The sequence below is a fragment of the Anguilla anguilla genome, chromosome 4 (assembly GCF_013347855.1).
Source record: "Anguilla anguilla isolate fAngAng1 chromosome 4, fAngAng1.pri, whole genome shotgun sequence".
NCBI classification, from domain to species: Eukaryota; Metazoa; Chordata; class Actinopteri; order Anguilliformes; family Anguillidae; genus Anguilla; species Anguilla anguilla.
Genome location: NC_049204.1, coordinates 62,852,024 through 62,873,362, shown reverse-complemented (window position 1 = coordinate 62,873,362; position 21,339 = coordinate 62,852,024). Strand labels below are relative to the sequence as shown.

General features: G+C 51.1%; 1 protein-coding gene across 1 annotated transcript in view; it reads left to right on the top strand.

Moving 5' to 3' along the window:
- Positions 1 to 21,339, top strand: part of drosha (drosha ribonuclease III) — a 63,470-nt gene that overhangs the window by 25,973 nt on the left and 16,158 nt on the right. Inside the window, exons 23-28 of the mRNA XM_035414626.1 lie at positions 5,437 to 5,507; positions 11,681 to 11,725; positions 14,169 to 14,326; positions 16,733 to 16,838; positions 19,212 to 19,353; positions 20,945 to 21,027. Coding sequence (XP_035270517.1) covers positions 5,437 to 5,507; positions 11,681 to 11,725; positions 14,169 to 14,326; positions 16,733 to 16,838; positions 19,212 to 19,353; positions 20,945 to 21,027 — 605 coding nt within the window. The remainder of the gene's footprint in view (positions 1 to 5,436; positions 5,508 to 11,680; positions 11,726 to 14,168; positions 14,327 to 16,732; positions 16,839 to 19,211; positions 19,354 to 20,944; positions 21,028 to 21,339) is intronic.

Genomic DNA, 21,339 nt, shown 5'->3' with positions numbered 1-21,339 from the left:
CACACACACACCCTTCCCCTTCTACTTATCGAGTTGAGCAGCCGAAACTCCGCACGGTCGCCCTCACGTTGCCGCCGGGCCCCGGTAATCCCCCAGCATGCATTTCTGCGGGCGGTTTTTAGAAAGGAGAGGGGAGACCGCGGCGACGGGCGGTGTTCTGCCGCTGCTTTGTGCTCCTGATTCCCGCGCTGCGTTCGTCTGCGGATGGAGCTCCTGGGTAGCAGATGGCAGGCTTTGTGTGCCACCCTAAGCTTCCCCTGTTAGAGAGGGCGGGAGCGGGATTATCTCTGATTCGCTGAATATCACGTCTTCACAATGCGCCCCAGCCCCTGCTCTTTTATTAATTGCTATAAAAGACGGCAGGCGACTTTTCTGCTTTCTCTCTGTCTCTTTCTCTCACTCCCTCCCTCCCTTTCTCTCTCTCTCTCACTCACTCATTCTCTCTCTGTGAGATGCTTGATGTCAGAATTGAAACGCTCGCCTTTTCTCTGTCTCTGTCTTTTTTCTCTCTCTCCGCCGCTGCGTACGGGCCGGTGTTCGGAGAGAACGTGTTTCAGCTCGAGTGTTTTTTGAGCAACTCCCTTTTAAATGATTAATGCCGCCATCATGTGAGGTTGGAGAGCGAAGATATAAATCGAGGGGGGTGGGAAGGCGCTCAAAATGGGGGGGGGGGGGGGCACTGAAAGGCTCGGAGGGGGTGATACGCGTGTGCCAGAGAATAACTGGCGATCTCGCTGAAAGGCGCTGAAGGAGACGAGTGGATGAAAAGCGTCTGAGCGTAGCATCTAAGTGTATCGTCTGAGTGTAGCGTCTGAGCGTAGCATCTGAGCGCAGCGTCTCAGCGTAGTGGATGAGCAGCGTCTCAGTATAGCGTCTGAGTGTATCGTCTGAGTGTAGTGTCTGAGCGTAGCATCTGAGCGCAGCGTCTCAGCGTAGTGGATGAGCAGCGTCTCAGTATAGCGTCTGAGTGTATCGTCTGAGTGTAGTGTCTGAGCGCAGCGTCTCAGCGTAGTGGATGAGCAGCGTCTCAGTGTAGCGTCTCAGTATAGCGTCTGAGCGTAGTGTCTCCAGCTCCGCGGCGCCTGTGCTCAGCGCTCAGCCCTTCCCCGCTTGGCACCGCGATCGAGGTGAAGTGCCGTTTTGATTGGAGTGCCCGCCCCGTGCACCGTCATGCGCCAAGTGCCCGCCAGCTGGCGCCCGATCAGTCCCCACCCCGGCCGGAGCCAACTGCCAACCGGCGTCGTGTCGCCCTGACAAAACACTGTGCGGTGCCCTGTGCGTGAGCCGTAGCATCAGGCTGCCTTTTCCTCCGGGCCGGTGTGAGGTCGCTTCTGTGCTGTAGTTGGGTTGTGAGGTCGCTTCTGTGCTGTAGTTGGGTTGTGAGGTCGTTTCTGTGCTGTAGTTGGGTTGTGAGGTCGCTTCTGTGCTGTAGTTGGGTTGTGAGGTCGCTTCTGTGCTGTAGTTGGGTTGTGAGGTCGCTTCTGTGCTGTAGTTGGGTTGTGAGGTCGTTTCTGTGCTGTAGTTGGGTTGTGAGGTCGCTTCTGTGCTGTAGTTGGGTTGTGAGGTCGCTTCTGTGCTGTAGTTGGGTTGTGAGGTCGTTTCTGTGCTGTAGTTGGGATCATTTCTGTGCTGTAGTTGAGTTGTGAGGTCATTTCTGTGCTGTAGTTGGGTTGTTTTGTTCTCTCCGGGTTGGTATGATGTCGTTTCTGTGCTGTAGTTGGGTTGTGAGGTCATTTCTGTGCTGTAGTTGGGTTGTTTTGTTCTCTCCGGGTTGGTATGATGTCGTTTCTGTGCTGTAGTTGGGTTGTGAAGTCATTTCTGTGCTGTAGTTGGGTTTTTTTTTTCCTCTGGGTCATTGTGAGGTCATTTCTGTGCTGTAGTTGGGTTTTTTTTTTCCTCTGGGTCATTGTGAGGTCATTTCTGGGCTGTAGTTGGGTTGTTTTTTCCTCCAGGTCCTTGTGAGGTTATTTATGTGCTGTAGTTGGGATGTGAGGTCATTTCTGTGCTGTAGTTGGGTTTTTTTTTTCTTCTGGGTCATTGTGAGGTCATTTCTGTGCTGTAGGCTCTGCCTGGTTTGACCCCTGCGGGGTTGTTTCGGGTGGAGCGCGCGCGTACGAGCGAGCTCACGCAGAGCCCGGAGCCTGCGCGCTAACGAGGCGCTCGCTAGCGAGGCGCGCGCTAACTAGGCGGGCGCGCGGGCGGGCGGGCGCTCTGTGGCCGCAGAAATGCGTTCATGCGCGCGGAGGTGAGCCGCCGCCGTCGCAGACGATGGGCGCGCGTACGCATTGCGCGGTTGATCTCGTAGCCCGGGGGCGTCCCGACGGCGGACGGCGTTCCGGTCGAGCAGCCCTCCGCGGTCTTAACCGGGCGTCTGTAACTCGTTTCGTCTGCCCTGCTTTTTGATGGACGCAGACGGTTCAGGTCGGGTTGAGAGCGGGAAGGCTGTTTTTAATTATGTATCGAACAGCGGGAGCGTCCCCTGCCACCGCAGACGGACGGGAAGCATCAGTAAATATGTTTAATAAGCACACCGCAAAAACAGAGTTTATAGGGGTGTTACGGTGAACCTTTAATGGATTACACTCAAAGCGCTTTGAGTTTTGAGATGTGTGAACACTTTGCCCCCCCCTGTATTATTCATAAAAGAATAAATAAATTAAATTAAATTGAAGATTAAATATGCAATGAAGCACAGCTCTGTTAAACTATGTCCCTCTGATGTGCACCGGAATACAAATATGGACAAATACGGAGATTCATTAATGTAGTACTTTCTCTAGTCCTTAAATCACCTCTTCTGCTCCAGAGGCCTGGTAGATTATTGTGAACTGAGGTAATGAGAATGGGGCTGGTGGGGGTGATGGAATTGGTCAGTATCTGTTGCTGTTCATACAGAAATACAACAGAAGATTTTTTTTAAAAAAGTATTTATTTCTATGGAGTGTGTTAAGTACAGAGAGCAGAACCAGGAGCTTAAAGGCTATGACCTCGAGGTTGAAACCGAAAAAGAAATGAGACCATATTTGTACTCGCATAGCCTTGACCTCGAAGTGAACTTTTAAATCACCCGTCAGCCAATCGAAGTGCAGAAACCCGCGGGGACTGCGGTTTTACCGACTGTGCGTTCCTCGGGGAGAACATCTGCTGCCGTGGAGATGACGCTTGTGTTTGACGGGGACGGGTGACACAGTGCTTGGTCTCTCTCTGTGGAGGTGGTGTGTGTGCGCAGTGCAACACTACCCCATATGGTCCGGATCTCTGAGATATTCTGCTGTAATGCCAAGATTACCACGCACAGCCTTGGTTGCCCTGTGTGTGTGTGTGTGTGTGTGTGTGTGTGTGTGTGTGTATGTATCTGTGTGTGCGTCTGTTTGTCTGTGTAAATGTGTGTGTGTGTGCGCGCATGTGTGTGTGTGTGTGTGTGTGTGTCTGTCTGTCTGTCTGTCTGTGTAAGTGTGTGTGTGTGTGTCTGTCTGTGTAAGCATGTGTTGTGTGTGTGTGTGTGTTGCAGAAAACACCACTGATCTTGTGCGTTTGCCTGGTCATGTAGACTGTTCTATTGTATATACATGCTTATTGCTTCATTTCAAATCTGAGATGCGTATATGTAAAATTAAATACTGTAACATAATTTGGTAATTTACGGGCATAATATTCAAATGAACAAACACAGATTCAGTTTCATTTCAGGAAAACATGAATAAAATGCATTGTCTGTAAATAAAAGCTTTTTCCTCTCTGGGTTGCATTATAGTCCCAACATAGTGTGCTTTCTGGTGTTACAGAGCTGAATGAAAGTCTGCCTTTTTCTGTTGTTTTATTTTTAGTTTATTGTTAGTTCCCTGCTGTTTGTGACTAAGTGGTGCCAGAAATCCACACTGTTTCTCGAAATATTAGCAGGCTTGCAGAGGCTGATAATACCAAAGCCTACAGGCCACACGAATTGGCTGCAAAATTCAGTATGTCATCCAAATATATATCAAAGAAAGGGAAAAAAAAAATAGATCCAAGCCACCACTGACGCATGAAAATACATAGCCACCGTGGAGGTATCACATTTTAATGTGGAATTATGAATAAACCATTTTGAATTTGATGCGATTTGACACTTTTTTTTTTTTCACAGGCCATGATATTTGTAACTGTGCCACATTTAGGTTTTTAATAATCTAATGATATATGCAGCCACACACTGATGAGTAAAACGGGACATGGTTTCCTCATCGGTCTTATTATTAGACACATTTTGGCTGCTTTTTTGATACTCGCCAGCGGTGGCAGCAGTGAGCCGGTTCCGTAGATCTCTCCGGAAGCTGGAACAGTAGAGTGAGTGTGAAGGCGGGGCTTGTGCACAGGAGCTGACAGGTGGATTTAGTCCTAGCAGGCTGTGGTTGGAGGTCATGTGCCACTGGCCTGACAGGGAAATCTGATGACTTTTTTTTTCTTTCTTTCTTTCTTTCTTTGTGCGTGCGCGCGCTCTTTTCTCGTTAAATAACGGTCTGTCGTTTCCGGGACCTGCGGGTCACAGCTCATCTCTTGGGATTGCTTTCGTGGCCTCATCGACGGGCGTTTTTTTTTTTTTTTTTTTTTGGCTCTTGTCGTTCGCCTCTCCCTAATCAAGTGTGGTTGGGGGCGGCCGCTCTGAAAGTTGACACGACATTAGTTGAAGTGCGGCTGTTGTTCTATCTCTAAAAACATAAATATTTGCGCTTTTACAGCTGTACAGCGAAGGGAGAAATACATTGAAGCTAAATGGCCTTTTTTTGGGCGGACCGTTTGACAGGTAATTTAAATGACGGGGATAGGTAAATGGCAGCTACTTTTTGGCCGATGCCATGTCTGTGTTTTTTTTTTTGTCTCTTTCTTTATTTTGTATGCAGGAATATGTGACTGAACGGAAGCAGCGTTAGCCTCTCCTGTCTTCAGCACTTAAACGCGTCAGGCATGATACTGGTTATGGAACCTTCCGGTGAAATATTCCGGAATGCAGACAACCTCAAGAGTGGGAGTCACCCTAATGACAGCTATTCTCCTGTCTCTCTCTATCTCCGTCTGTCTCTCTCTCTCTCTCTTCTTGCACATATGCACATGCACACAGATTATTCATATCTGGTTATGTTGTGAGAATAATTGACAGTTTTTGTTAAAAGATGACCATAATTCTGTCTCTGTCTGTTTCTTTTTCTTTCTCCCCTCTACCCTCCTTCACTACATCACTTTCACTTTCCCCATCTCTTTCTTTATCTCTTTTCCTTCTGGCCCCCACCTCTATCTCTATAAATCTCCCCCCCTTCTCTCTCTCTATCTCTCTCTCTCCCTTTGTCCTGCCCTCCCTCACCTCTCTTCCTTTTCTTTCACCATCCCCTCACCTCTCCCCCCACCCTCTCTCTCTCTCACACACTTTTTCTCTCTCTCTCTCTCCCTCTCTCTTTCCAGGTGCTGTGTATTTGGAAGGTGGACTGGAAGAAGCTAAGCAGCTTTTTGGGAGGCTGCTCTTCAACGGCGAGGTAATTTGCGTGCGTGCGTGTTTGCGTGTGTGTTTGCGTGCATGCGTGTGTGTTTGCGTGCGTGTTTGCGTGCGTGTTTGCATGTGTGTTTGCGTGCGTGCGTGAACCACAGTTTAAGCGATACATTTTGAACTTTGATGCACCTTGTCCACAAAGGGAAGATGAATTATAGATGGACTTCATCATAACTGGGGGAATATTTTGCATAAGATGCTCCAGATCAGGACAAATGGATTTATTTTAGTTCAGAAGATGAGCGGAACGGAAAAAGATCCTTGTTGTGAGTGCGGAATTGAAGTAATCGTGGCGCTATCCTTTCAAACGCTCCAACGAAACCTTGGGTCGTGTTCCGCGCGTGGAGCGCGTCGGTGCGCTCTGTCCGTCCGGTGACGTTCTCTGTCCGTCCGGCGACGTTCTCTGCGTCTGGCCGGGGCTGAAGTTTCTGCGGGAGGCCGCAGACGCAGAGGTGTGCAGCGGTGACTCTGGGAAGCCGTCCTCTTCCCTGCGAGAGCTTCCCATTAACGGATACCCTTGGATCTGCTTCAGCTGCTAACGAGGCTCTGGATTCATGTTCCGCTCTGGGGTTACTGAATATAACGCTCGGTAATAAACACTCCCCGCAGAAAGGATTTGGGTAGAAGGAATAAAACTGCTTTGTGTGGAGGAGTAAATTAGTGTAATAAGAGGTGTGTGTGTGTGTGTGTGTGTGTGTGTGTGAGTGAGCCAGTAAAACTGATAAAAGGTTTTAAGTGTATAGATATAGCCCCTACCCTATCAAATAATGGAGGGAGTTTCTGGCTAATCCCACTACAGCAAGATTTACGTGAGGCTGTGACACTTTACTTTACAGTGTAGTTATACATGCTAAATAAAGTATTAATAAGTATGTTTATTTATATGCTGTTAGTGCTATAAACACATTCTTTATTGTTAGTCAAGTTCAAACACCAAATCTTGCATTATAAGCAAGAAAATGGCTGCTGACAGGAAATGGGTCTTCAGCTCCCAAAAACCCCCCCACCCCCCCAGTGTGAACTGTGGTCTGGGGGGGTTGTGCTGCAGTCCCAAACGGCTTAATCCAGAACTGATGGCTAGAACCAAAAAGTTAAAAAAAAGAAAAAGAAAAAAAGAAGCAGGCTGAGCGTTCTGGCAGGAGGGGGCGCTCTTCTGCACATCCAGAGAAGTCACTCTGCAGACTTCCTGTGTGCTGCACCTGCAGAGGTGTGATGTCACTCAAAAGAGTAGGGCCAGGAGGCGGAGATATCTGCAGAGCTGTGATGTCACTCAACAGAGGAGGGCCTGGAGGCGGAGATATCTGCAAAGCTGTGGTGTCACTCAACAGAGTCGAACTAGGGGGCGGAGACATCTGCAGAGGCGTGCTGTCACTCAAGAGTAGGGCCAGGAGGCGGAGACAGTTGGAGGGAGTGTTTTAAACGGTTGCCGTGGGATGGAGATTGATGGGCGGGGACGCCGCCCCCGGCTGCTGCGTGTGATGTACGCCCGCGTCTGGCCCTCTGACAGCGCCCATGCCTTACCCGGGGATCATGGGTAATTAGGGCGTTCAGGGTGCTGGGCATGTGAGAGAGAGAGAGATGGGCCTGCGGGGCGGAGCTCTCTGACAGTGAGCCGGGGGGGCGGGCCGCGGGGGGGGGGGGGGGACAGCTGGGCCCGTCGTCTGTTACGGTCTTGTTTGCCTCCGTGTGCGTGCGTGCGTGTGCGTGTGCGTGCGCACACGTGACTTGAGTATGGGTGTTTGTCTGAGTAAATATGTGTGTGTGTGTATGAGTGAGTATCCGTGTTGTGTGTGTGTGTGTGAGAGTATCCGTGTTGTGTGTGTGTGTGTGTGTGTATGTATTCCTGTGGTTTGTGTGTATCTGTGTGTGTGTGTGTGTGTGTGTGTACGTATTGGTGTGGTTTGTGTGTATCTGTGTCTGTGTGTTGTGTGTTCTCTGGCTGGTTCTTGCCGTGGCAGATGAGGGTTTAATGAGTATCAGGCTGCTCCCGGCTGCTCCTGGCTGCTCCCGGCTGCTCACAGAGGCAGGCCTGGAGTCACACCTCACAGGCTCTGTGAGCTGAGGGACCGAGTTCTGCGCGTCTCCTCTAATTGGCCTCCGCTGTGATGTAATTAGCGTCAGCGTCGCCTGGCGCGTTTCCGGCGCGCCCGTACCTGTTCAGCGCCTCCGCTTCGGCACGTACGCGACCCCGAGGGGCGTGCCGGCGAAAATCCGGGATGCTTTTTACGGTGTTTTAAAACCGGTCCTGGGCCTGGTTTGCGGGGGCCAAAAAAAAAACCCCTTTTTCACTTTTGGGGCTCCCGATGCGGGACTGACTGATTTTTTCACGTGGTGCCCGTCAGTGGAACGGGGCGTCGGCCAGTGCGAGAGACTTCCCCCTCTTCATCCCTGCCACAGCTTTGTTGACAGTGCTTTGTGCTCACTGTCTGAAAAGGGGCCGTATAAATAAAGTTATCATTAAAGGAAAGCCGTCTTCGCCGTTTCAGTGCCGTTCTCGGGGTCGCTGCGTAAGACGATGGATTTTAGTGTGCGTTTTGCTCCAGAGTTCAAAGGTCACGGCGCTTTTTACGGTGTCCTCTGGGCTCAGAGATCCCGTTGTTGCGTTCGATCCGGCGTCGTTGCCGCGTTTCTGTCGAGGATTCATCGCCGTTCTGTCCTTTTATCTGAGGGCCGGGGTTTCCAAAGGGCAGAAGTCTGCTGGAATTAGATTTGCATACAGAAACTCGGCCTCCGTTCCGCGCCATCGGTGGGTTTGCGCTGAGCCACGCGCTAACGCCGGCGACTTTAATGACGTTTCCAGCGGTATCTGTCCCACGCCGTACACGCCAATACCCGCTAAATATTTATACATCTGCAGCCAAAAAACCGTCTCGGGCAGCTAAGGAAGAAAAATAAATACATAAATAAATAAATTGAGCGAATGAAAAGTGGCGGAGGGCTACTTTTTTTGAGCAGTGTCTTGCAGAGTTATTTAAATAATGTTGTAATTGGCTTGACATTCAGACTGTTCCTCTGGGGGAGGGGCCTCGGCTGCATTCTGGAGCTCATTTGCATGTCGCACACGGTCCTTCATCTTCACCGTCCCGTAAGTCTGGAACGGGTTTCTGTGCAAATGGAGTCATCTTAATTTTAAAAAAGAAGGTAGTTTTAGACCTGGCTTTACAAACCCTAACCTTGTCTCGGGAAAAAAAAAAAAAAAAAGTGAAATTTTTAAGTAAAACCGAATAATGAGAAGTAAAAATAAGTAATGAGCCAAAGGAACAGTGAAATGAGCATTATCGTCCAGTGCGCAGGTAAAACGTCTCGCGATGATGATGTCACAAGTGAGAGCGCAGCTCCCAGTGCAGATTACAGTGTGCTCGGGACACCAAACCGTAGGCTAATGAAAATGTTATTACCTCCCTACGGGCCCCCCTCTAAATGCGAAGTTGGTTGTCATGACGACGGGACAGGCCTTCCAGCCAGCAGCCTTGTAGCCCACGTGGCCCCTCCCGACCAGCCCGGTCGACAGCACCGTCTGTAGCCCAGGCGTGTGTTTTGTCCCTTCTCCCTGGACCTCCCGTCGTTTCCTAATTTCCTGGCGTGCCAGCAGAGTGTGCTAAGATCACACCGTCTGCGTTTAGGGGAGGTTCTCTCTCTCTCTCTCTCTCTCTCTCTCTCTCTCTCTCTCTCTCTCTCTCTCTCTCTCTCTCTCTCTCTCTCTCTCTCTCTCTCTCTCTCTCTCTCTCTCTCTCTCTCTCTCTCTCTCTCTCTCTCTCTCTCTCTCTCTCTCTCTCTCTCTCTCCCTCTCCCTCTCCCTCTCTCTCTTTCCCTCTCTCTCTCTCTCTCTCTCTCTCTTTCCCTCTCTTTCTCTCTCTCTCTCACTCACTCACTCACACACACACACACACAGAGGCGAACCCCATTTGAAAGTCTCCTGGCAGGACGGCTCGTTTCTCGTCTCTGGTCTCTGATTGCGCTCGCGTGGCGCTCGCGCACTTCGCTCGTTTGCTGAGGAGCGACCGATATTGGCCCGCGTGAATCTTCCCCTTTCCTCTCCCCGGTCTCTCTTCTCTCTCTTTTTCCTTCCTGCCAAGAGAAAATAAATAAAAATGAAGCCGTTTTCGGACGGAAGAGGGCTCGATTTCAAAAAGCCCTCCCCGTGCGCAGAGGGTTTTCAGAATGGGAATAAACTTCTGGCCCGATAGCGTTACTGTTCTTTCACTTTGGAGAACATGCGTGGGCTTTTTGTTCTTGTTCTGTGTTCTTTTTTATCTTTAAGTTGAGTGGGCATGGACAAAGAGAGAGAGTGTGTGTGTGGAGGTGGAGGTGGGGGGGGGGGGCATTTAGCAGTCTATTTCAGTGGGAGATTAGCATCTCCTGCTGTTTACCTGCTTCCTGAACACGGAGTTGAAAGCAGAGGTTAGTGCTGAGGAGTGGTGTTCAGTAGTGAAAGGCCCACGGAACGGTTACCGCGGCAGGCTGGTCGCGGCTCACGCACGCGGCAGCGTAGCGCGACGTTCGGGGCGCTGGATGTAGTCACTCGGAGGTCGCAGGTTTGATTCTCAGGCGAGGCACTGCCAGTCGTTCCCTGGAGGAAAAGGCGCTTGGCCTGAATTGCTTGAGCGAATATGCGGCTGTGTGAATGGGCTGTGTGTGGAGCGAAAGCTTGGGTGGCTGTGGGTGAGACTGTCTGCTTGAAGGCCTGGATGTAATGCCATTAAACGTGGTTCCCGGTTGAAATTCGGTTTACGCCTGGTTAGACTGCGGTCATGTTTTTTTGTTTGTTTTGTGCTGTGACTAAGGATCTGCCTGTGAACTGGTCCGCCCCGCATTTAGTCCGGCGAGAACGCGTTTCTGTTCTCGGCCTTTACGTGAGAGGCACACGCTAGGCGTGACCTCTGACCCTGTGCTGGCTTTCTCGCGCTCGTCAGCGCTGGAGTGGATGGACGGGGGGGGCGGATGACGCTCGGCTAAAGCTAGCATGACAAGCTTAGCATGTCAATGTCCGGGGATGTCAGTGTAGATAGAGGCCCTGCCTCCTGTCAGGCGATCGCCACGGCAACCAGACCGCGTGCGCGGAGCATAGCGCTCTCTTCTCGTTTTAAGGTTGGTGATGTATCCCCCCCCCCCCCCCCCCGCTTCACCTTCAGGGAGGGGGGAGAATCTTTCCCGAATCTTTTTACACGTCTCTCTGGGCGTCGGAGTCTGAAGGCTCCATGTGAGGAGGGAGCTGAGGAGTTCCAGCTGTCCATCCCGGCCTCCCTGCCTGTCTCTCCCTGACGGAGGGGGGGGGGGGGGGTTTTCTGCCCGACGGGCCCCTCCCCCGCAGTCTCCTCCTCGCTCTCTTCCGCAGGGCGTTCGACGAGGGAGGGAAGATGTGTTGATTGACAGGACGGTTGTAGGCCGGGCAGGTGCAAATCTTGGAAAAAAAGACGCAAAAACCAAACCCTGAAAATCGTTACTGGGGCCGAAACGCAGGAACTGCTGTTATTTCGTTTTGTCGTTTTGTGGGTGAATCTCTTTAGGCTGTTCCTATTCCTTGGTATGACCTTCTCTTCTTCTCTTTTGGGCTGTGACAGAACCCTCTGGGGTGGTAACAGATGATTGCACGGCCTCTGTAGTTGCATAATTGTCACTTTTGACAACTGAAATTATTATTTTTTTCGTCATTAACGTTCTTAAAGGTACACTTTGAGCAGGGCTGATCATGCCAGCGGATCTGAAGACTGCTTTTTAAAGGTGACGGCAGTTCATAGATGAAATGCATTCAGCACGCTATGGAGGTGGTGCGTCCTCTACCCCCTTGGTTCTGGTTTTATAGCCTGGATGCTTTCTGCAGATGAAAAGCCAGACAGGCATAAGAGCACATGATGGATTTCGACACTTTTCCTCACCCTCGCCTGCCCCCGGGCGGGGCAGTAACCATGCCGACGCTGCTACAATGGGACCCTCGCTCATATCATATTTTTATTTATTTATTTTTGCAATGTGTATAAGAGGTGTACATTTTTCTCACGTGCTTTTGTGAATTTTATTGAAATATTACCAAACTAACGCATTTTAACTAACAAATTATAATAGTGTAATCTCTCTCTCTCTCTTTCTCTCTCGCTTTCTCTCTCTGTCTCTCTCTCTGTCTTCCTCCTCCCCTCCCTCTCTCTTTTTCCCTTTCTGTAGGACCTGAGGGAAGTTTGGCTGAACTACCCACCCCATCCTCTGCAGGTAACATTTCGCCTGAAACACAGAGACCGCGCGTGCGGGTTTGGCCGTGTGAGGGTTTGGTTGCGTGAGGGTTTGATCGCGTGAGGGTTTGATCGCGTGAGGGTTTGGCCGCGTGAGGGTTTGGCCGCGTGAGGGTTTGGCCGCGTGAGGGTTTGGCCGCGTGAGGGTTTGGCCGCGTGAGGGTTTGGCCGCGTGAGGGTTTGGTCGCGTGAGGGTTTGGCCGCGTGAGGGTTTGGTCGTGGTGTTGCCCGCCCTCCTCTCCTCGACCGCCCCTCACGGGAACGCTGGCCAATCGCATCGCTTTTTCTGTCTTTCTGTGTCATTCTTTCTGTCTCTTCTTCCTCACTCTCTCCGCTTATAACCCTGTTACCCTCCCAGATCACAAGTGCGTGCGTGCGTGCGTGTTTGTGTGCTCAGCTGAGCCTGAACTCTGTAATATTGAGGCTATAAAAACACATACTTAAGGAGCCTGAGGCCTGCAGTCTGTTAGACACACACACACACACGCGCACACACACACGCAGCAGTGCTAACCAGAGATTTGGGTCTATTTGCTCAGGTGCAGAAATACAGCACAGGGCCCTTGTCGGTTGTCCCGGCTCAGATGTCGCACACGAAACGTGAAGATCCACACCCCATCTCTGAGGGGGGGGGGGGGGGACATGGCTTCAGCATCCACATCTTCCCAAATGTCTTTGATTCACAAGTTTAATTTATCGCTGGAAGGCTGGCTGAACACAGCCGTGGTGGTTTCACGGATAGTTCATGTTTAACCGCATAATGAACACGGCGCATGTGGGTGTGTGCTTCACACAAACCGTAGTTCCTGTGCTCTCTCATTTCCTACGCTCTTCATCCTTCGCTCGCCAGCGCTATTTCCATTCAGGCTCCTCCACTGGCTTCCCAGCGCCTCGTTCTCCTTTGCGGCTGGTTATTTAGGACTTTGTTAGTCTGATGCGTTGGAAGTGAGACGTTCTGAGCGTTTGAAAGGAAACCTGTCTTTTCAAAAAGCGCTCGCTCGGGGGGGAGAAAAGAGCGCTTCCTGTCAGCGTTGAATGGATTTGCATATTAAATGAATTGTGATGTAAATGACCAATCAGGTTCCATTCTGAATGGCAGCACCGCTTCCATTTTGGTGAAACGTCCTTCAAAGTGATGTAAGCTACTTATTATTATTATTATTTTTTTGTGAGACTACCCCCCCCCCCCCCATTTTCTGGATTTCTGGCTGTTTACCTGTATGGGCGTAAGGCACTGGGGAAGATAATTGAAAACATAATTAGGGAGGTGGAGAGGGTGATCTCTTCTGAGCCCTGTCCCGCGACTTTGTGCGGCGCGGGCTAAAATGACCCACTCCGCGCCGCGAGGGGAAACGGAAGCCGTTCGCGTCGGCAGAGAGGGCTCTGACAGCAACGGAGCGCGGTCCCATTCAGACGGGGGGTTACGCGAAACAGCGAGGGGGGGGGGGGGGGCCGGATAATTACGGTTCGTTTGACGTTTCGGCCTTCCCGGAGAAGGGGAGCGCTTTTACCCTCGTCTTCCGAGCATCGCCGTGACGACCCGCGCCGATCGGCGGTTAAGGGGCGGGCTGCGCGATCCCGAACGCGCGGCGAGTCGTCCGTGGCGACCGCTTTCGCGTTCGGTCTTTTGAGACGAAACGCCAGCGCCCCTCCAGCCCGCCGCCCCTCCAGCCCGCCGTCCCTCAGCGCGATTACGTGATTGATGTTTTGAATTATTGTTATCCGCGGAAAATATCGGAACGCTCACTTAAAATGCACCGGGGGAGCGCTGTTTGACTCGCGTCGCGGCCAGTGCATGCCAAGCACGAGATCACTCTGTTTATAAAGCACATAAGAGAAATGATTCCTGGCTCATTTTATTTGCTTTATCTGGGCGAGGGATAAAATAAGTAGATGTTCTGTATTTTTAAAGTATTTGCCTGGCAGACTCTGACACATGTAAAATATTTTTTTGTTTGTTTTTTGTAATTGCTTGCGTGCGTGCTTCGTGTGTGTGCGCGTGTGTGTGTGTGTGTGTGTGTGCTTGCGTGTGTGTGTGTGTGTGTGTGTGTGTGTGTGTGTGTGCTTGTGTGTGTGTGTGCTTGCGTGTGTCTGTGTGCGTGCGTGCGTGTGTGTGTGTGTGCGTGTGCGTGTGTGAATGCTTGTGTGTGTGTGCGTGTGTGTGCATGCTTGTGCGTGCGTGTGTGTGTGTGCGTGTGCGTGCATGCTTGTGCGTGTGTGTGTGTGTGCGTGCTTGCGTGTGCGTGTGTGAATGCGTGTGCGTGTGTGTGCATGCATGCTTGTGCTTGTGTGTGTGTGTGTGTGTGTGTGAATGCTTGTGTGTGTGTGTGTATGTGTGTGTGCGTGCATGCTTGTGCGTGTGTGTGTGTGCATGCGTGTGCGTGTGTGAATGCTTGTGTGTGTACGTGTGTGTGTGTATTCAGGTGCAGGAGCCCACCACTGACAGGCAGCTGATTGAGACGTCTCCAGTGCTGCAGAAGCTGACGGACTTTGAGGAGGCCATCGGAGTTCTGTTCACTCACGTGCGGCTGCTGGCCCGAGCCTTCACGCTCCGCACCGTGGGCTTCAACCACCTCACCCTGTGAGTCTGTCTGTCTGTCTGTCTGTCTGCCTGCCTGTCTGTCTGTTTGTCTGTCTGCTTCAACCACCTCACCCTGTCAGTCTGTCTGTCTGTCTGTCTGCTTCAATCACCTCACCCTGTGAGTCTGTCTGTCTGCCTGCCTGTCTGTCTGTTTGTCTGTCTGCTTCAACCACCTCACCCTGTGAGTCTGTCTGTCTGCTTCAATCACCTCACCCTGTGAGTCTGTCTGTCTGCCTGCCTGTCTGTCTGTTTGTCTGTCTGCTTCAACCACCTCACCCTGTCAGTCTTGTCTGTCTGTCTGTCTGTCTGCTTCAATCACCTCACCCTGTGAGTCTGTCTGTCTGCCTGCCTGTCTGTCTGTTTGTCTGTCTGCTTCAACCACCTCACCTTGTCAGTCTGTCGGTCTGTCTGTCTGTCTGCTTCAACCACCTCACCCTGAGAGTCTGCCTGAGGGGATGGGCTGATGAACACAGAAGTGTCAACGGGGTCTGTTTTTAATGCTTATATCCACAAACGTTCAAAAAAAAAAAAAGAAAAAAACATAAATGTACAGGAAAGACAGGAAGTGTGACCCTTGTTGCCCTGCTGGTGTGTGGATGCCACCGCTGCTGCTGTTTGTGCAGTTTGCAGACCTCTCCCTCGTGGCTGCGAATCGTTCAGGGCACAAAAAGCTCTTCCTGCTGCGCGGGGTACACTCCGACCCTGAAAAACCTCTCCGCTTTTTCACACAGGCCTGAAGTTACTGTGCCTCAGTAGGTGACGGCTGCCAAGGCCGTTTCGCTCCCAGAGAATAAAAGCAGTGGAACGCTGAAACGGTGTTTCATTTGAAATTGTCTGCCGTGATAATTTCGCCAGTGTTGTGCAACGTGCACTTTCTAACGTTTGTACGTACACTATTCACTATCTGGGCAAAGGCATCTGGACACCCATTGTTCTGGGTGTATTTTTCATGGTTTGGGCTAGGACCCTTAGTTGCAGAGAAGGCTCATCTTAATGAAATGACATTCTAGATGTGTTATTGTTTTGTTTTTGAGGCCTGAGTGTTGAAGTGTGTCCACAGTCATCGGTTTTTGAACTTTGCTTTTTTCATTTTTAAACGATTACAGAAAAATGAACCCTTTTCCTCTACTTGTCTTCCAGGGAGTTTCTTCTTGCCACTGTTGGTACTGGCTTGCTCTGGGGGTTTAGGCCAGCCTAAACTGTGACGCAAGTGTAAACTGTTGTGACAGACCCATTGTAAATTGTGTTATATAAACACTATTGATTGGACAGGATAGTAAGATCCACCTTACCCTGCAGGAAGCTCGGTAGTAAGTATTCACCAATCACTGACAGCTTTGCTCCGTTTGTTGTGAACAACGTGCCTATTGATTGGCGGAGTTCCTTTCCTGGTTTTTGTTTGAAGGCTGGCAGCTGTAGAGCATTCTGTGCTGGTGAACCCAAACCTCCCGTCCATGTTTCATTACTCCTGAGAGGGAACAGGAAGTTCCTCTCTGTGGGGCTTGTCCATGGACCCGCCGTATGGGTTTGGCTCACCGGGGCGCGTTGCATGGCGCAGGTCGGGGATAATGGGGCGGGGCATGCGGTGGAAGGAAGAGCCCCTGAACGGGACCCTGGATGAGGCCCTGCTGGTTCTGCCTGCTCACTCACCAGTGCGCTGAGCCGCTGCTCTGGAAATGAATGGCTGGAGCTTCTGCCACAACACGCACACAACTGCACGCGCTCAGTACCCTCCTTATCTTCACCAGCTCGCTCGCACGTGCTCAGTACCCTCCTTATCTTCACCAGCTCGCTTGCACGTGCTCAGTACCCGCCTTATCTTCACCAGCTCGCTCGCACGTGCTCAGTACCCTCCTTATCTTCTCCAGCTCGCACACGCTCAGTACCCTCCTTATCTTCTCCAGCTCGCACACGCTCAGTACCCTCCTTATCTTCACCAACTCGCACACGCTCAGTACCCTCCTTATCTTCCCCAAATCGCACACGCTCAGTACCCTCCTTAACCGCCCCAGCTCGCGCACGCGCTCAGTACCCTCCTTTGCCATACCAGTCCCCACACTGAGTGGGGAAATCGTTTTATGAGGCACGCGTCCTTTCAACGAGAGCCAGATAACACCGCTTTGTTTGGCAGTATATTAAAAGCCAAGTACTATTCCAGCGTTGACACTTGTTTGGAAAGGCGTCAGGGACAAGGGCTGTTTTTATTATCAGTGTAACATTGTCTCTTTTTCCTGAAATGCACAGTGATGAATACCTCTCCTTTATAAAGGAGATTATATAATGAGAATAATAATAATAATAATAATAATAATAATAATAATGTGGGTGTGGGTGTGTGTTGCCCGTGATGTGAACTGTGTCCCCTGCTGTTGGACCTCTGTGGTTTTTTTTTCTGCGTGTTTTCAGGGGCCACAACCAGAGGATGGAGTTCTTGGGGGACTCCATAATGCAGCTCGTGGCCACGGAGTACTTGTTCATCCATTTTCCGGACCACCACGAAGGCCACTTAACGGTGAGGGTCTCCTTCAGAGCAGGGAAGGGAAACGCTGGAGGGAGGGGGGAGAGGAGCTCTGAAGAGGTTAACCTCCTCCTCTTCCCCCCCCACCTCTCTCTCCGTGAGCTCCGACATGCTCTCCGTCTCTTTATCTCTCTCTCTCTCTCTCTCCCTCTCTCACTCTGCCTCCCTTTCTTTTCTTCCTCCTGCTCCTCTTCTGGAGTGCCGCTGCGAGGGTTAGCGTGCGCGGGCTTCAGGCTCCAGAGCGCCTGAGCGGTGAGAGTGAAGCTGCTCGAGTTGTCGGAGAGGAAGGCTCTTCGCCGTGGCAGAAGGGTCTTCCTCGCTGAAAGAAGCTCTGAAAAAGGGCCCATTTTGTGCCTTTCTGTAATTCAAGATGTTTTCTAAAGAATGGAGTTGTGCGTGTGTGTGTGTGTGTGTGTGCATGCATTTTTGTTTGTGTGTCTATGACTGGGTGTATGTGTGGGTATGTTTGTGTGTGTGTTTGTGCTTTGTATGTGTAGGTCTGTGTGTCTGTGTGTGTGTGTGTGTGTGTGTGTGTGTGTGTGTGCGTGTTTGTGTGCGTGTTTGTGCCTGTGTATGCGCACACGCTAAGGAAAGAAGTTTAAATGTTGACCGTGACCCAGTGACTTTTTGAGGAGTTTTTTTATTTTTATTCAAGCCGTTCACAAGCCGAGATTCATTTCCTGAAGGCACCTGGAGTCCCACTGTCCCATTTTCCACCCCGCCGCATCCGGATACGAGCGTCGGTTTAAAAAAAAAAGGCTTCCGTCGGACATCAGAGGAGAGGACGCTGCTCGCCCAGAGGCGGTCCCGTTCTGAGTCTTTTTATTGTTTTTGTTTTTCCCACCGCAAACGAAACGCGGCGCAGCGCTAGCTTTGAAGCTCCAGCGCGCTAACGCGCCTCGCTAACACAGGCCTGTAAACGGGAGCGCAGGCTCTGCTAGCTGCGCGGTTCAGACGCCAGGCGCGCAGCATTGTGCTGGTGGGGAACGGGCTAGCCCTGCTAGCGCGAAACGTCCTCCCAACGTCGGTGCCGTGTAGCGGGAGTAGTGTAACGATGACTAAACATTCCACTGACGTCGTGGGGACGTTTTTTGCGTTGGCTGGGTTTCTCCCCGCGGTGTTGCTGGAGAAAGAAAGAAAATCGGCCTGAACCCCGGACTGCTCTGTGACCCGTGTCTTCTGAAGACTCTGCTCCTTACGTTCTCTGCAAAAAAATGACTTCAGATGAAACAATGAAACTGGTTTTCTTTTCTTTTCGTCAACTATTTATTTAATACTTTAATTTGTATTACTAAATTAGTATTAGTAAAAAGCTTTAATAAAGGAGACGTGAGAGAGTGTAGTTTAATAATAATAATAACAATAATAATGATAATACGACTGTATCGCATGCACTACAAAGGCTGTTTTTTTAAAGAATTCAAAGTTGAGTTCAGAGGTGAGTTCTTAATGGATGCTGTATGCTGCGGTGCAGGTGGATGTGTTCCAGGGGAGTGTGTCCGCAGGGTAGCAGATGTGATGTCACACACACGCGCGCGCGTATAAAAGCCTGCGGTGGAGCGTGGGTAAATCTGCGAGAGCGGAGAGGGGCCGCGGGGCGGGGCGGGGCTCTCTCCATCCGAAATGACCTCTTTGCGCATTGGGAGCGGGAAAGCGCTCGCTGGGGGTAACGCAGCGAAAGGGAGAGGGGCTCCCGCGTTCGGGCTGCCGCTGTGCTTTTAGCGCCCTCCGTTTATTTTCCTTCCGTTCGTCTGTCTCCTTTCATTCCCCGCGCCGACCGCGTAAAGGGGTTCCTCCTTTCTCTCGTTCCCTCGTTCTTTGGCCCGCCCGCCCTTACCGCTAGGCCGCGGTTGGCTTGACGACGGGTTCGACGCCCACGCGGCGAGCTCCTCTCTCCCCTGGTGCAGTTTTGGCGGGAAACCGGGCAGTCATGTGACAGCCCTGTTTGTGGGTTTCAGGCCCTTGTTCAGGCCGAGCGCAGCCTGTCACATGACCTGTGGGAGAGGAGGGGCGGGTGAAGAAAGAGGCGTGGCGTTTGAGAAGAGGGGTCGCTGCCTCGTGATTGGTCCAGGTGAAGCGGGGCGGTGACGAAAGCGGACGTGATAATTAGAGCTGTCTGTCTCCGCCCCTCTGGCTGCAGTGGCTCACAGGGTTTATTAAGTCCAGTCATTTCCCATTAATTAGATACGTCTCTTAGACAGTGTGAACCCAGCACGCCCTCCTCTTTGTGTGTGTGTGTGCGTGCGTATGTGTATGTGTGTGTGTGTGTGCGTGTATGTGCACTTGTGTGTGTGTGTGTGCGTGCGTATGTGTGCGTGTGCGCGTGTGTATGTGTGTGTAATGTTACACTCTCTCTCCCCTCCCCAGCTGCTGAGGAGCTCTCTGGTGAATAACCGCACGCAGGCTAAGGTGGCCGAGGAGCTGGGCATGCAGGAGTTCGCCATCACCAACGACAAGACCAAGCGCCCCGTGGCCCTCAGGACCAAGACCCTGGCCGACCTGCTGGAGTGTGAGTACTGCAGCCCCGGCTCGGGCCCCGCTGGGCCAGAGGGCCAATGACACTGCTGCTGCTAGGCAGGTGACCAATGAACCTGCTGCTGCTAGGCTGGCAACCAATGAAACAGCTGCTGCTAGGCAGGTGACCAATGAAACTGCTACTAGGCAGGCGACTAATGAAACTGCTTCTAGACAGGCGACCAATGAAACTGCTGCTGCTGGTCAGGTGATCGGTGATCAGTGAAAGTGCTGTTACAAGTTTGTTATCACTGGGAGATTTAAATGATTGAAATTTTAAAGAATAAATTCATTGTAATACTTTGTTAATTCGAAAATGAAATTTTAAGTTCTAATTGACAAGATAAGAAGTAATGTGTGTTACATGCTGTTCCTTTTCTTGGTGAAGATATCCTTTTCGAAAAGCTTCTCATTAGTAGTGAGAGCCCAGGGAGCGAGCTCGTTTGAAATCCCCTTTGTTTCCTGGTACGGCATCTCACCCTCATTACAAATCCCCAGAATCCATCGCTCCACCTCTGCTCACCTGTGTGTGTTTGTAGAGCATGTTTTTCCTCTGATCTCTGAAATTCTTGCAGAGATGCTTTCCGACACCTTTCGAAGCTGTCGGTACGGTTTACTTATTGTAAGCTGAGCTGGATGATATCTACTGTAGGGGCTACATGCTAACAGGTACGGTTTACTTATTGTAAAGCTAAGCTGGATAATATCTACTGTAGCGGCTACATGCTAACAGGTACGGTTTACGTATTGTAAAGCTAAGCTGGATGATATCTACTGTAGTGGCTACATGCTAACAGGTACGGTTTACTTATTGTAAAGCTAAGCTGGATAATATCTACTGTAGGGGCTACATGCTAACAGGTACGGTTTACTTATTGTAAAGCTAAGCTGGATAATATCTACTGTAGCGGCTACATGCTAACAGCCGTGAGGCTGGAAGTCCAGGATAAGCCTGAGGTCGCTCGGGATGGTTCGACATTCGGAGTTGGGCAGCGACGTGTCCGAACGCCACCGGGAGAGGTTGTTGCAGGACGTCCCCTCTGCTGGCGTTCGCTGTGTGTATCCACCAGGCTGTAGAGGACGGGGGGGGGGGGGGGGGGGGGGGGGGTTAAATTTGAGACATGTGGGTGATTTACTCGTCGGGTTCAGCACATTTTCAGTCACGTCAGCAGCTTCCCCTCACGAGGCTGGAAGTGTGTGAATTAGGCTTCTGTCGTTTTTACACCCGCTCTGCTCTGCCGTGTTTGCGTCGTGCGCGTATTCCTGCTTGCTTCCGCCCGTGGGATGCTGCGCGTGTGTGTGTACCTGGTAACCACCACTAGGTGAAGCAGAACTGCTGATCATCTACGAATGGGTCTTTACCCTCACAACACAACGCTGTATCTCCGCTAAGTGTTTTTATTTGTTTACTTCCTCCTTCATCCTCTTTTCTGCAGCGTTCTGCTAGGCCTGCTGGGAGTCGGGCTATAGAAAACACGCCTCCTTTCCGCTTTTTAATGTTTCCGTTTCCGTTTCCCGTCCTCCATGCAGTGCACACAAAGAGATGTCCTAATAAAACGTTTGTGTTTCTCTCCTTCTCTTCCCAGCTTTCATTGCGGCACTCTACATCGACAAGGACCTGGAGTTCGTGCACACCTTCATGAACGTGTGTTTCTTCCCGCGACTGAAGGTGAGTGTGCACCTGTATCTCACAGGGTGGGTTCAGTAAAGGGTTAAAGGTGAGTGTACCTGTATCTCACAGGGTGGGGTCAGTAAAGGGTTAAAGGTGAGTGTGCCTGTATCTCACAGGGTGGGTTCAGTAAAGGGTTAAAGGTGAGTGTACCTGTATCTCACAGGGTGGGGTCAGTAAAGGGTTAAAGGTGAGTGTGCCTGTATCTCACAGGTTGGGTTCAGTAAAGGGTTAAAAGTGAGTGTACCTGTATCTCACAGGGTGGGTTCAGTAAAGGGTTAAAGGTGAGGCTACTGTACCTGTATCTCACAG